Raw genomic sequence first — 23,394 nt, 5'->3', positions numbered from 1 at the left:
AAAAGTACAAAGTCATAAAGTATGGTCAGCTTTAGTCAAAACTAGTGTGTGAGAATTCCTCCTACCCCTTAGTATTTATTATTATCGGTATTATAACATTTAGTCATTCTTATGTGATTTTAATTCACATTTATCTGATTAGTAATGAGTATAAATAGCTTCATATATTCCATATATTTACTGGATATTTACTATCATCGTGTGTGTGTGCATGTGTGTGTTTAGTGTCTTTTCAGTTCTCTTGTCCTTTTATTCTGTCGGGTTGTCTGATTCTTTCTTTTTCTTATGTGGGAGTTCTTCATAAAATCTGGAAAAAAAAATCTCTTTACCAATAATATATGTTGAAAGCATGTTTCCCCTCTTGGTGCTTGGTTTTAAACTATCTTAATGGCATATTTTAAAGAACAAAAATGTTCAATATTGATATATAACCCAATTTAGCAATCTTTTCTTTATGGTTAATGCTTTTGTTTCTCATTTAAGAAGCTTTCACCTATAATGAGATTATGAGTATAATTCTTTTCTAGATGCTTTATTGTTTTACTTTTCTCATGTAAATCTACAATACACATGAAATTGATGTTTGTATATGATATGAAGGTTATTTTCCTTCGTTTTATCTATATATGGACAATTTCCCCAGTATCATTTGTTGAAAAGACCATCTTTCCCCACTATGATAATACTATCATTGTTGTAAACCACATATTCATATGTGCATCAGCCTATTGATGGTATTGATGGAATCTTGATCCTATTCATTTGATCTACTTATATCTTTATGCTCTGTTAATTAGGATAGCTTTTTGAGTTTGATATATAGTAGAGCAATGTCAACCATCAATGGTTATTTATAGAGGGAATGAGTCTGCAGAAAATACACAGAAGGAACATCAGACAGACAATAAAAATTAAGAGATGCTAGAACATCCAGGGCTCAGTCTTTAGACCACTTGTCTTTTCTGTCTACATTCATTGCCTAGGTCATTTCATCTAGTCTCTTGATTGAAGATATCATCTATCTACTAATGGCTCAAAACTCTATGTCTTGGCCTAGGCTTTTCTCCTAAAGTTTGCATTCAAGTCTCCAAGAACTTATTTGACATCTTCACTTGAAAATCTAAAAAGCATTTCAAACTTAACATGTCCAACACTGTCCTCCTAATAACTACTTCTCCCCAGTAAAGTTCTAGCTCTTTCTGTAGTCATTCCCATTTCAGTTAAGTAACAATTCAATTCTTCTATAAATCTTGATTTTTTTTTTTTTTACTCCTCTCTTTCTCACTCTCCACATCCATTGCTTCGGCAAATTTTCTTCGCTCTGCATGAACTTATATTCAAAATAACTTCTTCTAACTCCACTTTTGACATCTTGTATACCATCTTCTCTTGCCTGGATTATTGCAATAAATCTTAAACAGTCTCCTTGCTTCTGCTCCTAGTTCTCCATAATTTATTCTCTACTCATAAAACATAATTATTTTCCTATTATTCCTCTTTTCAAAAAACAGTTCAATGGATTTCCATACCACTCAGAGTAAAAACCAAAATACTATGTTAAACAACCACCTTAACGATCTGGTTCCCTGATAGCTCTCTGATTTCATCTGTTAATATTCTTCCCCTCATTCTCTCGGTTCCAGCTACCTTGCCAGATATGTTCCCTCCTGGTGCTTTCACATTAGCTGTTCCCTGTGCCTGGAACCTTGTTGATTGTCTCCCTGAAGATATCCACGTATTTGAATTTCTCATTTCTTTCAGTTCTTTAGTCTCTAGTTACCTTCCCAGTGAGACCATTCCTGGACACCTTATCTAAAATTGCACAGTCTGACATCATTTCATATTGCCTTTCCATGCTTTATTTTTCTACTTAGCACTTATTACTATCTAACATACTATCTGAAATACATATTTTACTTATTCATAGTGTTTATTTTGTGGCTTTTTGAAGTGATATGATTTGAAGCCCAAATGGGTGAATTAGCCTTTAAAAAGAGTAATAGCTGTCTATCTATTGCACCAGGTCAATGAGAGAAGAGGATAAGTGCCCACGTAAGGCAGTTTATAATACTGGTAGCTTGAGGACTCCTTATTACCTATATATTATCTCCAAAAGTCTTGGCTGGACTGAGCAGACTTTTTGGAACTATGTTTTGGAAAATTCTTTATGACTGATTAGTTTTGTTGCTTATTAACCATATTTGAACACTTTGACTATTCAGCATTGTTAGAAGTGAGGAAGATAGAGAAGTGGAGCGGGAACAAAAGAGAAATATGCACATCCAAATCCAGTGTACTTGTGTTTGTTTGAGCTTAAATATTCTTGTCAGTTTAAGTAGTTGAAAGTTATATCTGTAGCTTTGGCTGTGATGGTGTCAATTCAAATGTGGTAAAACCTGAAATTTTGATTAGCCCTATAAAACAACCAGTAATTAATTCCAAGGTCACTTACAGTATGTGGCAGTTATTGGAGTATAAGAAAATATTAGTCCTATTAAAACACTACCACTTTCATTTGGTCATCCAATGAGTGAGGTGACTTCTTAGATGAACAGACATTTAAAATTCAAAGATTGTGTTTGTTATGGGTCGAATCGTGTCCCTTCAAGAGGTGCTGAAGTCATAACTCCCAGTAGCTGAGAATAGGGTCTTTGCAGATGATTGAAATTAAGTCAATAGCGTACATCCTAACCCAGTGTGATGAGCATCCTCATAAAACAGAAATTTGGACAGAGGCAGACACACACACACATAGGGAGAGTACCATGCAAAGACAAAGGCAAAGATCAGAGTGATACGAATCAAAGAATGCCCAAGATTGCCAGAAAACCATCAAAAACTAGGCAAGAGGCATGGAACAGATTTTTCTTCTTAGCCCTTAGAAAGAACCAAGTCTGATAATATCTTGATCTCAGACTTCTACCAAAACTATTAAACAATTCTGTTGTTTAAGCCACACAGCTTGTGGTACTTTATTATGGCAGCCCTAGGAAACAAATATAGTTTCTATTCTTTTTTAAACAACTAGAGTAAACAGGATTAAATTTATGACTACAAGGTTTTTAACCTAGTCGAATTTCCAAGGCTTAAAAAGTCATTAAAAATATAAACTCTCTAATTTAAAACAATTTTAGATTTAAAAAAATTATAAATATGCTACAGAGAATTCCCACACATAATTTCTCTATTAACATCTTACATTAGTAGGGCACACTTGTTAGAACTAATAAACTGATATTGATACACTATTAATAACTGGAGTACACACATTGCTCACATTTCTTCATTTTTAAGTTAGTGTCCTATCCCACCCAGTACATCATGTTACATTTAGCTGTCATTTGTTTCCTTATGTTCCTCCTGGCTGTGACAATTTCTGACTTTCCTTGGTTTTGATGACCTTGATCATTCTGAAAAGTACTGGTCAGGTATTTTGTGAAACAACCCTCTGTTAGGATTTGGCCAATGTTTTTCTTATGATTAGCCTGTGATGATGAGGAGGAAGATCACAGAAGTAAGGTATCATTTTCATCATATCAATTCAAGGGTACATACTGCCAACATAACATCACTATTAACCACCTAGTTGAGGGAGTTTATGTAAGATTTACCTACTCTTCCTCTCAGTCTCTTTTCATACTATATTCTTTAGAAAGAATTTACTATGCTCAGCCCATACTTAAGTAATGGGGAGTTATACTTCACTTCCTCTGGGGTAGAGTATCTACACAAATTATTTGGAATTCTTTTGCACAGGTTTTTCTCTTCTTCCCAGTATGAACTGTAATTTCCTGGAATAACTCTTTTAATTCTCTGAAAATAAGGAGACTTACCAAAGAAGATCATTTAAGATTTTTACTATATAATTTCTTTTTATAATGAAGCAGTATTAGCATTTTATCTATAACAGAGTAAATATCCTGGATGAGGTAAATAGAAATAATAATAACATAAAAATTTTAAAGACTTCTGTTGAGTATATGCTCTGTCAACACAAGAAGCATCTACACCTGTAAATAATTTTTTATAAGAATTTATTTGAGACAAAACTGACAATAGCGCCAGGAAGTAAGATCTCAAATGCTTCAGGGAATTATAGTTTTTCAATTTATTTTATACCTTTGGAATTAAGGATGGAACTAGGGAAGCTTATATGAAGGTAGGAGAAAGCAAGGTTACGTACTCCCCTGATGGTGGTTGCACATTTGAGAGTTCTGGAGAAGAGGGTTACTTCTGGCATTTCAAAGGTGTGTTAACCTGGATGCACAAGAACAATGGACAGGGCTCGCTTAAACCCTTTACTAAAAGTTATAGGCCTAAGAGTGACTGACACTCCCCATGACCTGCCCTGTGAGGTAACTTTCAGTTAGATTTATGACAGCATCCTTTTTTAATTCACAAGTCTTAATTCCTCTCTACTAGAGCATGTATTCTCAATTACCAAGAGCTTGAAACTGGTTCCCAATTACAAAAAAAATTTTCTATTGGAGCGCAAGATGTTTTAACATTTCCATTGTCACATGGAGGGGTTTGTATCCTTGTTTATGACCCAATATTGCCTTTTCTTCATGTTTATCCTTCTGCTGAGGTAGAATAGAGGATAGAATGAGAGGGAGGAAAATTCGAATTTCCCTCAAGATAGTAGTCTGTGTCACTAACTATGGGAGTGCTTCAGTTCAGATGTTCTAGATTTTGCCTTCCAAAGACTGGAGTTGTAGTCTTCATCTCCTTTCTCAAATACAACTAATAAAGTAATATTATGGAAAAACTCATGCTTCAAGGACCCTAATAGAGTTTATTTAGTTCATCAGTTTTATTAATTCAGTAAATATTTATGGAGGGCCTGCCACATGTAAGGCACTATATTTGATTCTCAGGAGAAAACACTAAGAAAATATAGGTGAGATTTCTGTTTTGACATACTTTTATGCTTAATTGGAGAAGATAGGCACTGGCGAAAATTGTTTGTTAGTTCTCATGAAGAAATTTAGGGTGTTATAAAGGTGTAATATGTGATCTGGTAGTAGGGGTAGTGGGCTGATTCATTTAATGCAGTAAAACAGAAGGTTTCTTTGAGAAAATTTTGTTTAAATTCTGCAGGACGCGTAGGAGTCAGGTAAGCACAGGGAGTCAAGTTGGGGAGTATTATCATGATAAGTAATATCATCCTGCTTTGAATGAAAGTCAAGTTTCTCTTTGCTTCATAAAGCAGAAAAAAACTTAAGAGAATATTTCAAATAAAGCTAGAGTTTGGAATAGTTTTGGAAAGCCAGTTAAAAGCCCTTTACCCCGGAAATTCATTATAAATACTTAGGGACAACTCATACTGGTGCCCTCTCTTCAAAAAACCCCATGGAAATAGCAACAATAAATTACTTCTCTAATAGATAACAGTGTACAATAGCCAGCCTTTCATGCAAATGATAAAATAGGACACAGGATATTTGCTACAAAGGGTAAAAAAATATCTGAGACAACAATTTCCCTAAATGTGGTGGTAGCCTAGTCATAAAAGAACATTCTACTTCATTGTTATAAACATGTGAATCATTCCAGTGGTTTACTGTGAATATTTTTTACCATTTACAAGAAAACATCTGCTACAAGTAGATGAGTGATTAGCTGCAAAGTGTATAGCAATTTTGTTTTTAAAAATTGCTTTCCAAAATACCCTCATTTCACCCTTCACTTCATTCAGGTGTGTATATAATGACATAAGAGTGCATTTCCAGAATTTTCTGGGTCAGAAGAAACAAATTCTTAAAGTGGCTCATAAGATAAAGTTTTTGCTTCTCTTAGAATTTGGGCATTTCTTTGAGAATACTCCATCTCATTTTCAGAGTTCTACCATGTCTGCTACCTCCGAGGACATAGTTGCAAGGTTAATGTTTAAATGTTAATTAAGCCTAGCCATCTCTTAAGAGATAAGTAAGTAAACAGGCTAGCCATGATAACAAGGTTTCTAAGACTAAACATAAAGGAATGTTAATGCATCTTTCATAATGGAAACAATACATTTATAATCTTTGACTTAAAGTAACTATGGTTACAAAGCCTTGTGCTGCTTCACCTTCATTTGATTCCTTTCACTGGGGATCCACCTCTGTCATCAGGAGAGAGTCTCCTTGGCTAATGGCTCTCAGTTTGTCATCATGAGAATACAAAGATTAAATACCTTATGAATAGAGAGTGTAAATTTCTTTATCTGCCTCAGAAGTGTCTTTTCAAGAAGGAAGACTTGGTCAACAAAGAAGAGAGAAGTGTTCTCAGTTTAAATCAACTTTCTAAATAAAAGTACTGGCTTTCTGTTGTACTTGAAGTGTTTTGTTGTCAATGATTACCGGCAAGTGCTTCAAGTCTTTAAAGCCTTAGTCCTGATATTGACTAAGTGCTTCAAAAAGAATTTCTGCAGATACTTAGGGTGAAGGGATCAAGAAGAAGATATTATCAAGACAGAATTTAGAATACTAGTTTTAGCAGGAATTGTTGCAGACATCTTCTCAAAGAGTGTTAAATGTTTAAGCCATAGCATTAGAAACAAAGCAAGACTCAAAATCATATACATAATTCATTTTATGGAATATTATAAAATATGGAAAGATGAAAGGAAGCACATGAAAATGTAAACAGTGGTTATCTCAGGGGTGGGATTATGGGTGATTTGCCATGATAAATATATATAACTTAAATAATCAAGGAAAAGACAAGTTTTATGTAATGATATATTTTAAACCATAGTTACAGCTTTGGCAGTTATGAAAAGAACTCACTGTTAATCTGGGACACTTTCAAAGGAGGTTAGCGAATGCTCTCAGGAGCTGTTGAAGCAGTGATGACTTTTCGCCTGGAGAAAAAAGAGTAATGAAACATACAAGCTGGCTTCAACCATTTGAAAGACTGTCAAGTAGAAGAGCATCAAGACTTATTTTCCAAAGATGAGAAGTCCTGTGGAGTCAGCATTTGTCCTAATTTAAGACACTTCTAACAATAAGGAAACAGATTGATATTCAAGAATTACTGAAGGCATTCAAGAAGAGGTTGAGTGGATATCAGACATATGGTTATAAAAATGATTGCTTCACTGAGTGAGAACTAAGACTGTGGGGTTGTCAAGATGCTTTCAATCCTCAGATTTTATTATTTTAAACATTGCTAACATATTTGCCCAACACTCTAGAGGTCAAAAGTCTCAGTTTTTCTTTTTCATTTCTTTCCTTCTCCCAAACTCATTTCCAGTTTCCTCCCATACTGACAGAGCATGCTGACTGCAAGGATTCACGGGTGCAAATTGTCATTGAGAACAATGCTAAAAGAGCGGTACGTTTCTCATGATAAAGCATCTGATTAAACTAGAATAGAAGTGACAATTTACTACAATGTGTCAATTATGTATCATAAATACTAAGATGGAGTTCCTTTGGCTTGGGGTTTGCAGGGACTACAAATAAACACAAAGGATAAGATGGGCTCAGATTTTTACAACTCATCTGATCTTATATTTACTCATGACCCATGCTATCCATCATTTTCTTTATTACCTCAGTTTCCATACTATCTTACTTTAAAACACAGACATTCTCTGATCAACCTTCTAAGACATTCCAGCCCCATATTTCAAGAGGCCTCTTGTGTGATCCCCAATGAGTGTGACATCTTCAACTCTCGATCCCAGGTAGGAAGCAAATGTAACACCATTCTCTCAGGAATAAACCAAATAGTATTAGAAACTTTATTTCAAATACCAAAACCCATTTATTTTCTAGTAAAAATAACTGAATATAAATAATTAGAAATTAATATATATTAATATAGCTGTGCTGTATTTATTGGGAAAAAAATTCACATATAAGTAGACTCTCATAGTTTAAACCTGCGTTGTTAAGGGTTATCTGTATTTTGCTTCTGGAATATAAAGACATGTCACAGAAAGTAGAACTATAACTCCTAATTCTGGGATATGAGATTTGAATTTCTAATTATAAATATATCATGTTAAACTTTCCACGGTCACTTCCCATGTTCTGATTTTTTGGTTTGGAAAGTACTGTCCTGCACAAAACATTATTTTATGAGGCTGCAGACTTACTTTGTATAAATAAAAGAGTGTAATAAGAGTAACTACTTTAATGGCTGTTATAAAAGTTATGAAGCTAATACACATACGGTGCTGAATTAGACCAGTTTTCTGCACTCAGTAAGAATGCAAAAATCTATGTGCCACTATCATTATTGTCAAAGGTATCAATATTAACAGTTAAAACTTATATTAAATAGTCCAGATTCCACTTATATTTATTATCTATATATTCCAGGCATTGTGCTCTCTGTTTTCATTTAAACTGCTTGCTCACTGTGGGTGAAAAACTTTGTCTCTGTCCCAATGGAAAATGAATTTTAAAAGAATAAGTATTTTGCTTGGATCACACAGCTGTCCAGAGGTAGAGCTGGGAAACAAAGTCAGGTTTCCCAACTCTGATATTGAGGCATAAAAAATTTTAAATGCCTTTATATATAATTACTCAAACAACCTGTCATGCTTTATAAATATAATATGAAAATGTCCATATTAAGGCCAGAGTTATTCCATACCCAAGGCAGATATGTTAAACCACTGTCCAAGATATTCAATTGATACAGAAAAATAGATTTAAAGTCATGTTTTTGCAGAGTTCTTCTCTGTCCTTCCATAAAGGAGAATTATATGAAGTATTAAGGAACATAATGCATCTCAATAGAGACAAGCTCCAAATAACTCTGTTTGTTTGCAATGCTTTTAAATAATGTACAATTAATTTTTTATCAATATAGATCTTTTGCCTGTTAATTACTAAAGTCCTATGAATGAGTTATGTTTCAAATGAGCCTATTAATAAAGAAAAAAGCTTTTGTCAAAATGGAAGTCCAAAAATGGAAACATGTTGGTGAAGAAAAGAAAGAACAGGTGTTTGTCCTTATTTCATGCTCCTTCAGACTAGGATATGAAAGAACAACACTCTTCCATATATTGTTGACACATACTAAAGAAAACAGAAACATCCAGCCAAGTCGTGTGGTGAGAATATATGGAGAAATGTTTACTTGTCTTGATTTGAGAGTGGAATTCTAGTCCCCTTAGACTGTGAGCCAGATTTTGGAAGGCCAGCGTAAGTCCACTTGAATTGTCTAATCATTCTCTCTTCTGGGAACATTCTAATTTAGCTAAAACCAGGATTTGGGTTTGGTCTAGCTATAAATTAAAAGAATACTACATGGCTCTGCAGCTCTGCTCAAGAGTTTATTTGCCCTTACATTAAAAAATAACTCAAGTTACTCTCAATGGATCCATTAAAAAAATCTGATTTCTTCACTTTATAGCTATTTTGCCTGGCAGATGGGATCTGGCTTTTTCCTTATGCTGCATTTTTCGAACTAAATATATATGGTGGGATAGCAGTATACTCTCCCGCCAACAAAAAAGCCACATGCATATTTCAATAAAATTGCATTATTTGGCATCTACTGTCCACATATGTTCATTTGGCTATTGCTAGTCCAAGCCAATTATAGCCACAAGGGAAATGAATGTTTGAAATTTAAACAAGGAGCTTTAAATTTCGTAAGAGAGAAGAGGGCTCCTGACAGGTAGATCAGTCCCAATTCATTTTTAATGCAGCTGACAATTCCATAAATCACTATTTCTCTCCTGTTATGTGCCAGCTTCTGTACTGTAGAAGCCCGAAAAGAAATACTTTTTTACTTTTGGGTGGGGGGTTTAGGGCCAGGTAAAACTCTTTGAATAAACCTTAAGGATGAATAAATTCAGCATGCAGAGAATAGAGTACTTTAAACAAAAAGAATGACATGAAGGTGCAGCCAGTTCAAGGGTAGGTAGAGTAAGTTCTCTGATGTGGCTGCAATGCACATGGTAGAATGAATGTGCAAATGCAAGTAGGAGAGGGATGGTTGAGATGCCGGGTTCTTTATCACACAGTGTCATCATCAAAAGTTTTTAAATGAGGAATGTAAGCTCAGGAATGTGACTCCCGAGAAATGGAATATTATACTCCCAACCAATATGAAAAGAAAATCTGATACCCTCTTCTCCACAAAGAATGTCTGTAGCATAAGTCTGAAATTAAGTGGACAGATAAGTAGGGGCAAAAGTTATCTGGAAATATTGTTATAAGCTAAGAAAAGAAGTATTCAATACCTTAGTTAAGTTACCCAAGAATTTTCTCCTTATTCTGAATTTTAAGAATCTGTTTGGGAATTGAGAGAGAATGAGGTACAGATATAATTAGTGTGAATTTTTATTTTTTTGTCTAAAGTTAAGATCACCCAGAGATAGAATCTTTTTGATCATTGCTTCTATGCATGTCAAAAAAAAAAAAAAAAAAAAAGAGAAAGAGAGAGAGAGAGAGAGAGAGAGAGAGAGAGAGAGAGAGAGAGAGAGAGACATGCATTATCTATGTACCCAAAATAATGGTGGTTGAAAATGGGACTAAATCCATGTGTTATGATTAACATTTGGGGTATTACCCCATTTTCATTTGGATTTACCAAAATTTTCCTATCTTCCACAATTTTCAGCTATAGATTTAATCCTCAATGGTAGTTTTAGAATCGTATGCATGGTATAATGAAGAGCTTGATCCCCAGAATAAGGCAAACTTGTGCTCTTTCCCACTTCGGAGCCATATGACTTGAGCAAATATTAAATTCCTTTAGGTCTCAACTTTCTCAACTGATAAAATGAAAAATCAAATGCCAACTCATATCTACCAAATAATTATTGTGAAGATTAAGTAAAATGTTTGAAAAATGCTTATGATGATGTCTGGTATATATTAAGAACTTGATAAGTGTCATTAGCTGGTTATATAATTATTATTATCACCCAAAGATAAACACACATAATCAGTTTGAGAAAATACATCTGTAAAAACCATTTTATCTATAAACTGAGCCAGTTGATTCATTGCATTTTGCTTGATTAAATAATGATGAAAAAGGTAATAATAACATACATATAATACTTTAGTGTTTAAGAAGTATTCCCTCATGAACAAATAATTTGGCATCAACCTTGTGAGTTAGAAAAGATAAAATATTCTTATTGTTCACAAAGATGGAAAAAGAAAAAAAAAATCAGGATAAAATATCCAAGAGAAAAATACCTACAAATGCCAGAATAGACCAATGAGTGAAAGAGAAAGGAAAACCTCTCAAAATGATTAATTTGACAAAGCAAATACTTTCAAATAATTGGAGTGAAAAATTATCATATCAGCCAGTGAACTGACATTGTCAAATCAAATACTGGGGATATAACAAATATAAGACTTATTTAACCTTTCTTTGTAGCTAGCTATTGATTTCTTAGGTTTAAATAATTCATCTCCAAAGTAATATTTTAGTTATGCTTATGATTCTTAATGCATGCATTATCACAAAAAATATATTATAAAAACATTTATTTAAAATAAGCACCATTTTACAACATACAGGTCTGTAAAAAAAAAAGTACATTGTTGAATAAAATTTTAGGTTCTGTTTTTAAAAATTGTACATTTATAGATTGAAATACAGATATTGTATTTACCTATTATTTAAATTATTGATCAGCAAACCATAATATAGAATTTAGAACAATAGTTCTCAAATTGTACAATGGTGTGCTGAAAACTGGAAAGGGTTCCACTGCTTAGTTGAGTATGGCCAACCTTTCTCTAAGTTCACATTTGATTAGATTTTCTTTACCATTGTGTCCAGTAAGTTTTCCTTTAAAAAATTAATGTCCAATAATTATTAAGTCTGGCAAAGCAAATGTCCAAGTTTCAAAAAATACATGTTGATGGAATTTCTCAGAAAGATGATTGTGCCTAATTGAACAGTTAACAGATTTTTGTGGTTATATATATTTGTGTTTAAGATTTTTTTGTATTATATACCTATATTAGAATTATAATTTCTCTAAGTAGTATTGATTCCGGCTCATGTAATATCATTAAATATTCCAAAAGTTCATATTCCACCTTAAGCACCATGATTCAGGTGTTCTCCTTCCTGACTCAACTATGACAACCATTGTTTTAGAAGTGTACACACATTCATATTATTTTTATTTAACTATTCTAAATTTCCTTTAATATGTCTTTGTTGAGTAAGTAAACTACCAGGAAGTAGAGTAGACCTGGTTGGTTGGTCTACAGAACAAATTTATTAATGTCTCTGAGGCATCCATCCTAAGTGCTCTTATACTAATGGAAAAAAAAGTTAATGCAACTTTTTCTAATGGCAACAAGTAAGTCTATAAAGCAATAATGCTTCTCAAAGATTTGACACTTAGATATTAACTTAAATGAAGAATTCATGTGTGTGTGGCTTACATCTAGGAATTGTGTTTATCATTTATTATAGAAATTGATAGCTGTGGCAAATTAAGATATTGTTAAAATATGTAGGCTAATCAGTCTTATATAGTGTAAGGTTTCAATAATATATGCCAAAGAAGATATAAAAAAAATAGATTTAAAAACGAGATGATTATTTTCTTGGAAGGCAGTGAAACCATTACAGGACCACAAACCTCTCATTGGCTTCAATTCCTTATATCTGTATTTTAACTACTGCTCACAGATATAGTGTGACTTTCTAATAAATGGTGACACTGCAAGTTCTAAAGTTCTATGATACTAAAGCTAAAATTCAAAGGGATTTCTATAAAACAAAGTTTACTAACCCTCCTAGCCAAAAGAATTTCTCACACGTCTTAGAGAGGCAGCAATTGAAAGGCAAAATATGAAAAGCATGAGAGCAGAGATAGACAAGAAAGTGTTGGTTCTGTGATTTATTCACCGTAGGTCCTAAATCTCTGAGCCTCAGTTTCCTTGCCTATAAAACAAAAAGACAAGAGGAGCTTGAAGATCTTTTTCCAATACTGTGCTTCTGTGTAGATACAAGTTTCTCTACTCCATAAATGTTACTCCCTTGTTTTGCTTGGTTTTCTAACACACAATGTAGCTACGTGACAGTATCTCATATTTTGATCGAAGGATGTATTTTAGCTCAGTCCTGTATGAATTGATTTATATCACAATTTATTATTTTTTAAAAAATTATTTATTATTATTTATGCCTACAGCACCTGGTCTTCCTAGGTGGTCTCCCATCCAAGTACAAACTAGATCAGACCCTGCTTAGCTTCTGAGATCAGACATCAGGCTTATTCAGGATGGCATGGCTTTAAACCATGGATTGTGGCTCTACTGGGGTGTGAACACAGGACCTTCTGCATGTAAAGCAGATGTAGAACCACATCTACAATTTATTAATTTTTAAATATACATAAATATGTCATATTGAACTGGAGATGTTTATAAGTGAGAAAGATAATTTTCTGAATACCACAGTGTGTACATTTATTTGGAATAATTCAAATTTTTAAATATAATTTTAACAGAAAGTGTCTTAAATGTATAATACAAATGGGAATTCTCCACAATTTTTTACCACCAACATAAATAGGTCTGTGTTTGTGTATGTGTGTGCGCACGCGTGTGTGTGCGCGCGCGCGCGCACGTAGAGCAGGGGGTAATTTATGTCAAATATTTAATAAATGATATAAAGATCATTAACAAATAATACATAGACCATAATAACTCTAATATTATTAGAATCCACACACTTCAATTATGACATGACAACAAAGTATGTAACCATTTAATAATTCTTAAAAGGGAACTATATTCATTCTAGTGTGTTATTGAACATTCTTTCTTTGGAATTTTTGATGTATTTAGAAAATTTTTGTCTTTATTTTCTAACACATGTTCCTGTATAACTTTCATAACATTTCATTTAAAAATAATACAATTTATTCCACATCTTCCTAATTATTCTTAATGTTTAAAGAAGTATTTGTACAATTTCTCATATTAATCTCATAAGCAAGTAAGGCAGATCTCTCTTTCAAGAGTTTCATAAATATTTTACTTTGCATTTCTAAAGCTCTATTTTGTGAAATACTGACTTATAGCAAATCCATGGGAAACTATAAAGTAATATAGGTTTTGCCTAGAATTCTCTCAGGCAGTTACTTTAAATACCATAAAAAGTGTGATCGGAATAACCAGGCCAAATGTGTTTCTGAGGGCTTCACTCAAGAATACATCTATTACCATATTTTACAAAAAGTGGTCCTTGGGATGCTAGTCTTTCAAAATGCTCCTCAAAAACTCCTAAACAACTTGAAATTATTTGCATGCTGTTTCTTCTTATGGGAATTTCACAAATCACAACAGCATATTAGAGCTCCTAGCAAGTATTGTAGTAAAGTATACTATTTATCTCTTTCTAACCCTGAGTTTCGAAGTTTTTGGTGTTATTATTGGTTATAAGACCCAGCAATTCTCCTCCATCTTCTCCCTTTTCTCCTTTGCTAAATACAATGAATTTATAATTCTATGGAATATTCATTGGGAAACACTGTTTAAGGCCTGAAGGCCTGGGGAGCCTCTGTACCACTGTCTGGGAACTGTGTGACTGCCTGAAAACCAGAGTGAAGTCCAAGGAACAGGTATTTAGGAAAAGCTTACAAAATCTGGGAAATCCATGAAGGATGCTCAAAATAGAATTACAAGTTTGAATAAGAGTTCATACAGCACAATGAGTTTGCTGATTGCTTGCTGGTTTTTCCAGCATGTTTAGAAACATGATGCAGTGAATGAGCTACAACTATGATATGCTTAGTGAAAAATGGCCCCTCTTCTAGTCACATGATCCCCAGGAAAAAATATAACTGTTTACATGTGAAAAAGTCTTTGATTCAGAAATACCTAGCAAATAGGAGGAAACATATAGAAAGTATATTTTCAAATAATCAAAATATTCACGGAATATGAAAAATGTCACAGGTGCAGGCACAATAACAACACAAGTTGTTATTCAAGTAGACCAATAATTTGTAGTGAGGACTCTAATGTTACTCGATTGGCACGAAGAAGTTCTTATATTAAAAGAGATAATCTTTGGTGATTAGAGAACAAGCATGTGAATGTACTTAATGCCACTGAAATGTACTCTTAAAAATGATTAAGATGGTAAATTTTATATTATGTGTATTTTACCATAATTGAAAGAAAGAAAGAAAGAAGGAAAGAAAGAAAGAAAGAAAGAAAGAAAGAAAGAAAGAAAGAAAGAAAGAAAGAAAGAAAGAAAGAAAGAAAGAAAGAAAGAGAAAGAATCTATTCTTGCTTTGAAACACCACTAAAATTGGAAGATTTTTTTAGTGCTTGAGAGAATTATTTGTCTTGTAATAAAACTAGATTCTTAAAAACATTTAACCCCCCCCCCCAAAAAAAATGTTAAAAACCCTCTTCTATCAGTGGGAAACACTTATCTTGACCAAAAATGAAGGTAGCAATATATGCCAGAAAGGATGTGGTAGTTGTCAAAATAAGATACTTTTTTATTCTCTGCTTCCATTTCCTAAATTCCCTTGTTATTATAGCTATGACAACAGTTTTAAAAGTGGACTTTCTTTTTACATTGCAAAAAAAGTACAGTTTTCTATAAATGTAAAGTGGTACTTCATGAATTAAAAAAAATATATTTCATTTCCTGTAGGGGCATTAAGAATAAAATCCAGATTTTTTTAAGGTTAGGTGGAATACATTTGATTTATCAAAGTATGCACTAATATAAGAAAATTAACAAATTTGTGAAAAATTGACTTGGGAAAGGATTAATAAACTATAAAAAGATTGATGAACTATAAAACTCAGTGAAAAGCTAAGAATGTTTAAAAATATTGCTTCCATTGGCTAATATCGTCTTCTAGACTATAAGTTTATGAAGGTAGGGAACAACATTCATCTTGTTCACCACTATGTTTTTTATGCTTCCAACAGTGTTTAGTATTAAAGACACTTAATAAATATTTTTGAGTGAGTTAGTAAATTCAGGATAAAGTTAAAATATAGAAAATTGCTTTTTAGGCAATGGTTAAAAGTGACATAATGAAGGCATTTTTCAGTCAATAACTGCTTTGAAATATTACCAATTGAACATTTAGATAGCTCATCAGTCACAAGTTTCATTATTCATCAAATACATGTTCAACACTTGCTCCAAAATTTATCCAAATCTTACATATGGAATTTCATTCACAAACCAATGCTCTACATTTCAAGAGCCAATATTGTCAACACTTAAGCACTTAATATCCAATTCTTCACATGAACCTATTTGTCTGATGGGCTATTATTGAACTTTTCTTATAAAGCCTAAGCAATAAAGTTATATTTCATGGATATTCTTATATTGTTTTTAAGTAGAGGCATTATTATGACACTTTCTGCATATATTTAAGATATCCAGTGCAAGAATATTAATAAAATATTAATATTAGTTATTTAAATTAGTTAATATTTTTCAAAATTTGAGCTGTGTTGCACAGAAACATTAAAATGAGGAATGATTAAATGGTGTTTTACATAATTCCAAAAAAAGATTTAGAGATGAATATAAAAAAGAGATATCTACCGCTTTTAAATATATTCCCTAGAGACCTTAATTATTGGTTTTGATGTTATTTTTTTATTTTGAAAAACAAGTAGGAAAAGTAGAAAATAGTTTCTACATGATTAGCTAAAAGGATCAAATATTTGGAATCGCTTTGAAATCTATTTTAAAAGCTCAACTACTTGGATTTTTTTTTCTATTATAAAACCATGAAAAGTTATTTCAATTGAATTGTACGCATAACTCCTACAGTGTAGACAGTTGCTATTATTTGTTCACTTCATCAAAATGCTTTTTCAAATTCTTGCTACGTCTGTATTACCAGGTCCTGGAGAAACCAGGGTGAAAGAGGCCCAGGAGAAGCCAAACCCTCTTTGCTATTTCTAACAAAGGAAATGCCATTCTTGCCACTAACTCTTGGAATGATTTCCAAGTTCTCTAAAAATAATTTAACCTGTGTCGAATAGCTGTCTCATCTGGAAAACTCAATAAATGAATGCAGAAGTTAGAAGGAGTAGGGGGAAAGTTAGGTGTCAAACTGAAATGGTATATCCCAGGCATGTTAGATGGAAACTCCAATTAGCCAGCATGCTTCTACACATCAGTTCAGTTTTCTTTAAACTTGAGCTATATTATTGCAGAAAAGCATAATAATCCCCACTCTGATCTTGTATTTCAAATGAAAGCCTGAAACATCATGGCATAGGCACCTTTGTAAAGGGGTATTGTGGGTGGATGAATTTCTTTTGGGGTCAGCATTTCTAAATTCAAAGAGCAGATTATATAGGGAGGAAAAGTAGGAGGAGTAAAACGAGGTATTTCTACCCAATGACAATAATTTTAATTTGACATTAAACTTTAATTTAAATAGGACATGCCTATTAAATCGTGCTTTACTTGTAAACAGCAGTCGAAGCTTTGAAAATTTTGTGCAAATTATTTCTTGGTAGCCAAATTATACTCCACTGTATCTGAATAGCTGTTTATATGTAGAAAGCTCAAGTAAATTCTTATAAAAGTAAAAAGGATGCTTTGTTTATTTGCTCAGAAATGTGAGTCATTGTATATTTTCTTAATTTGAAGCATTTTTAACATGGTAGTTATTTAAAAAAATAATTTTTAAAATTTTAGTTATATAATCTTGCAAGGAAATTTTAATTTGTAATTTTCTGGCTATTAAATTATTCAAGATTAACATTTATTATATGTTGGTCCATGAATGAAATGTCCTCACCTATAATGGTTTTTAGAAATGTGCTACTGTCCTCAAGTGGAATAACTAGAATATTTTTAGAAAGAATGACTTACCACATGAGCATTAACTTTTGCAGGTACCACCTAAACCAAGATTTTTCAAGGTGAACAAACGTTAAATGGTGATGTTCTGATTTTTTAACATTTTTCTATTTTCTTTTTTGATATAAAAGACAATATAAAAGTTTTATAAAGAGAAGTGGATACAGTGACTTGTATTAGTTTCTGTTGAATGGTATAAGGATGGAAACGAAACTCAATTTGTCTGATGGGTCATGTGATAGTGCAAACACAGGTTTATGCTTTGTTCCCCACTCTCATAATTTGTTTTAGAGCTTGGGGTGGAAAGGAGGATGAAAAAAGATAGTACATGGACCATCTGCCATTTGCCAAGAACTGGGCTTAACATTTTACATATGTCTTCTTATTTATAAAGGGTTAAGCAATATGTAAGAAAATAATTCCATGAAAAGAAATCTCTTACTTTCATTCCCTGCCAAATCTTGAATTTCTTGTTTGTCTTAGTAAGAGATAATATATCTAGTAAGGAGGAAGAAACCTGGTTTCTTGCTTTTTCTCTCTGTTTACAGTCACTTTTTTTTTTTTTTTTTTTTTTTTTTTTTGGTCTCGAAATGAAGGGAATCCAACAGTGGATAAGAGCCTAAAAGAGATTTCTGATTTTATATATTTTATTCTCTTTGCAGGTCAGGTGGGGATAGCTGAGAGAAGATTGAAAAATAAAAGGTAATAAAAATGAGTAAATATTCATAATGAAGAATAGTTTTCAACTGATTTGATAAAGACAGTTAAAATGGATTTAAATATAAACATAAAACTTTAATTCCAAATACTGTAGATGGAGAAAAAAAAATAAGTCGATTGTGGCTCTTTTAAGACCAAACCCAATTAATAATCTCTTAGGGAAGCTATTTAATCTAATGAAGTACTTTATATGAGTTAATAACATTAAATATGGCATGGCTATCTATTATAGGTATGCTACATCTCTGTTAATGTGCTGAGATATAGGAAGATAAATGTTAAGTAAAGATCAGAACTATACTGAATTGATAACAACAAACATTTTTCATAAATCTTTCAGTCAATTCTACTCTAAATCACTTTTGATTTAAAAGCTACTCTATACAATATACATTAATCATATAATTTCGATATTCTCTATTTTTATCTCAATAAAGCATAAGTAACATGAGTAACATTTCCAATCAATAAAATACTGTTATGTAATGTGAATTAACCAATAGTTTGATATTTTAAATGCTTTTAAACTACTTGAGAACAAAATACAATAATATTTATTGCTGTATTTTTCTTGGGCTTATCACAGGGCTTGTACTTACAAGTGGTTACCAAGCTAACCTAAATGATGAGCAATTTGGATCAAGATTACCAATGTGGATTAAAAGGCCGATTCTGATCAGGTCCACTCTGTGGGCAATTCGTGTCCCCCAGAGAAGCCTAGGCACTCGCCTTGATCGTGTCTACTCATTTTTGTTTCCTGTCTGCTGACCAGTGACTAGGAGAACACCCTAAACATTTTGATGATTCATTGTAAGTGTGCACGTCATACTTTTCACCCAGATCTTTGTGTGGCTAAAGTCTTAATAGTCTCCCACACCAAAAGTCATGTTTGAAATATAATACATTAACAATCTGAAGCCGACTTAGCTATGAAGCAGGATACTGAGAATAAATAGATGAAATTCTAGACATTTCTAAAGAGAATCCAGCTACTTAATGACTGCTGAGGTCTTCAGTGAATAGGTGTGAATATTTCAGTACAGTCCAACCTGAACTGAAAGGCAATTCTTACTTCCAAATTTAAATTCCGCCTGTGCATATAAAAAAGGGTTTCATTTATTAGTCCAAAATGTTACTACAATTGGGATCTTGGAAAAATATTCTCTTTTTCTTGGGCATGTTCTTCAGTAAAAGAAAGTTGGGAAGGGTAGACTAGAGGATGAAACTTATGCTTGAAGACCATAAAGTTGAGACGTCTTGTTTTTCACCTCACGACAGGAGAGGTTGGGCTGAAGAGTACATTTCTCTGCCAAAGTTAAAATGATGAAACATGGGTGAACCTCGGCAACATTCTAATCACCCACTGAAAAGCTCTCAGTTTTCGGTTATTGAGGATCTTCCAAATCATTTTCCTCACAGGTTGGACCCATTCTCTTCAAGAGACAACTGCAGCTCCCGTTGAGAGGGTTACAGTGAGCTCTGTGGACACACTGGCACTTCAGAGCACAGTTAGGTCCATACTGGCCTGACCTGCATTCTATGAGGTAAAAAATAAAAGTAATTCAAATATATTTTTCTATCAAACAAGTTTTTACTATTATTTCTTGGAATTCGATAAGATAATAATAGACTTGTAAAGAGTTTTGGTTAACCATGAGGTATCTTTTCCCCATGCTAGAATGCTATATAATTAAAGTAAGATCTTTAATGGAAAACAGGAGGAGGCTGGGGAGCATCAAGGAAGTTAGTGACAAAATTGAAAAGAGGAAAAGACAGGACAGCAACTCAGATGTTTTAAGTGCCTTATCAGAATTAGATTATTCAATAGAGCTTATGGCAGTAGTGTGAGGAACACAAGAAAAAACGAATTAGTTATCTTGTAAGAAAAAGCCAACACTCCCACAGAATACACAATATATGAAATCTGTCTTTAGGTTGAAAACACAACTATTTGTACTTATGTTGTTGAAAATGAAATAGCTTTACATTCAACTCTTTCATCTCTTAAAATATGTTTAAAAAGGCCAGAAATTCCCTGTGTAACCAATCCTGTAAAATTCTGCTGTATGTATTCAAAGGATTTAACTATCTTTAACTTCGATTGCACTGCAATTACAACCAATAGAGAAATGAAGGAAGGAAATAAAAAGTGTTAGCTTTATCAAAATAACTAAACGTGGACTAAAAGGTGCCCCCAGACATCATATCCCAGCTTGGGCATTTGGTCTTAATCTGACATCAGCAGAGAATTATCAGAGAATTAACAGATTTCTGTTTCTGAAGAATCGTGAGGTTAGGTAGAAAGCCCAGCCCAGCCCATGGAAACAGAAAATGGGGTCAGATTCAGTCAGGCTAGACTGAGGAGTAATTCATCTTACTACCACTGTTTAAGAATTAGAGAAACTTAGCTTTGCAATATTGAGTCACCTAGCTCTAAAAAGCTTACAAAGTGGGCTCCTAATACATGAATTCAGTTGATTCTAGTAAACCCGTGAGGTAGGTAAGGCAGTGAGGTAAGCTCTTTCATGGTAGAGAAAGAGAAACTGAGGTTTGGTATAGCTTAAGGGACCTTTTCAAATATTATATCTCTGGCAAATGGCAGAGCTGGATTTCTAAATTCTCATCTAGTGCTCATTCTTCACTACCATGTGGAAAGACAGAAGGTATCAAGCTTATGTAGACTAAAGGCCAAATAAAGAAGTGGAAAGCTGGAAAGGGGAAATTTAGAAATATCAATATAAATATGAGGATACAGGTACTGGAGTGAATTTCGAGTCTTTGGGAAAACATTTGTTACACATTTCTTTATTGCCTAAAAGTTCTCCTTGCTAGGTTGGAGATTCACCCTAAATACCCCATAAGCAGTTGTATGTTTATTTACTTATTGCTCTCTTGGATAATGAAGGTAGGTTAAGGTGTGGTCTAATTCTCTTGCCCTAATTAACTAGTTAGATTTTAAACATGAGATAAATTTTACAATTAATTCTTTTTACAGAGCAAATAGGAGCTTCAGAGGTGACACAAATTCTGCTCTGAAATGAATCTTTCCTTTAAATCATTGAACTTTATCAAAATTCAAAAAAAAAACCCCTGTGTCATTTCAAATTTAGCCTAATGTATCCACCTCTGCCCAGTGAGTGGGAGGACTACTTGGTTTAGTGCTAAGACCTAGTTTTCTTGTTTGAAAAAGTTATGAGTCAGAATCTCTCCTGAGCAGTTCAGAATCTGATTTTAATTTACAAAAATACCACATTTTCATGTTAATAACGATGTGTATTTAAGACATCTGTTTGAATGTCTGCAAATGTTAATTTACCAAGGGGGTGGGGAAATAATCCCATAAAAAGTTGCTACATTCTTTTATGAATTAACATTATGGCTGTTTAATAGGTCCTTTACCAGAGTTCAAATTAAAATGAGGTCTTTTATCTTTATAGTGCCTGCATAGACACAGCTGCTCACAGTTAATATTGCAGATGAACTGTGCCTAATTGAAAATAAAAATGCAAATAAAAGACTCTGTAGTACATCTGTGTAGGCTGTGGGTACCCCCAAAGAGCTCATGACAAGGGGGGCCTTGAGGTGTTCGCTGAGAATGGGCACATTAATACATATGATCCACTATCACATGGCAATTTACCTGTGGATGAAAGAGGCTATGTGATATAAGAATTTAGTCCATAAAAAGTCCATAGAGTGAGGCTTTATTTTCCAGCCTGTCTATAAGCTCTCTTGGTTTAGTGGCTAGTTTTAAATCCTGCTGAGTGCTTGTCCAGCAGAACTTTTTGTAATGAAGAAAATGTTCTATACTGTGCTATCCAATATTGGAGCCACTAACGGTATGTGACCACTGAGCACTTGAAATGTTATTGTGTGATTGAGGAGGTGAATTTTCAGTTAAACTAAGTTTAAATTAAATAGTAACCTGTGGCTAATGGGCAATGCATAGTAGATAGTGCAGACAGACAACCAAAGCAATTTCAGTTCCATTCTTTCCCTTGAGAGGCAGTATAGTGGAGATGTTAAAAGTCTAAATCTGGACTCAGATTGCTGTGTAACCTTGGGCAAGTTACTTAACCTTTTTGTACCTCATCTCCCTCATCCATAAAATGGGAATGGTGATGATAGTAAAAGCACCTTGTATAAATTAAAGTCCTGGCATACTAATACACATTTAATAACCATTAATGGTTTTCTTCAGTATTTAGATGAACACCACAAATACTATAAGCATTCTGCTTTTAGTGAGCATTTCATTGGTGACATTTGTATTGTGGCTTCACTAAGATGTCATGCTGATGTTCACTTTATTTGTTTATTTATTTTTAATTTTTAAAAATAAGTTTATTGGGGTAACATTGTTAATACAATCATATAATTTTTAGATGTACATTATCATTTGACATCTGCATATTCTATTGTGTGTTCACCATCCAAAGTCCAGTTTCTTTTAGTTATCATATATTTGATCCCCTTTACCCATTCTGGTGTTTATTTTGAAAGATTTTGTTTAGATATGACAAGGTTCAGATATACGTTTACCATGACTCTATGAGGAATGCTGAGAAGCAAGAATTTCTTCAACAAAAATTTGATGAAGACTATCATGTGCTAGACCTTGTTCTAAGCTTTTTTTTTTTTTTTTGATAAAAGACAAATAAACATGGATCCAACTCTTAAGAAGCTTGTGGCGCAGTAAAACACAAGGATTAGAGATTTAAATGAAGCAGCTTTGCAAAAATGAAATGTCACGACCAGCAAGCCTCTGAGTTGGAAGATCTAAAAGGATTCCAACTTGATATTCATGACCCCTTAGCCTAATTTTAAAAGTCTACTAAAGACGGATAGGAAAGAATATAAATTTCTTGAGCCACT

At 33.2% G+C, this 23,394-nt stretch overlaps 1 protein-coding gene across 1 annotated transcript in view; it reads right to left on the bottom strand.

Annotated features, from left to right (window-relative positions):
- Positions 1-18,545: 18,545 nt before the first annotated feature.
- LOC107512506 (multiple epidermal growth factor-like domains protein 6) overlaps positions 18,546-23,394 on the bottom strand; it is a 495,076-nt gene continuing 490,227 nt past the window's right edge. The window contains 1 exon segment of the mRNA XM_036219008.1: positions 18,546-20,056. Coding sequence (XP_036074901.1) covers positions 19,905-20,056 — 152 coding nt within the window. The 3' untranslated portion in view covers positions 18,546-19,904.

The sequence above is a fragment of the Rousettus aegyptiacus genome, unplaced genomic scaffold, assembly GCF_014176215.1.
Source record: "Rousettus aegyptiacus isolate mRouAeg1 unplaced genomic scaffold, mRouAeg1.p scaffold_m13_p_4, whole genome shotgun sequence".
In the NCBI taxonomy this organism is placed as follows: Eukaryota; Metazoa; Chordata; class Mammalia; order Chiroptera; family Pteropodidae; genus Rousettus; species Rousettus aegyptiacus.
The sequence above is the reverse complement of the archived record's forward strand: the minus strand, read 5'-3'. Positions and strand labels throughout refer to the sequence as shown.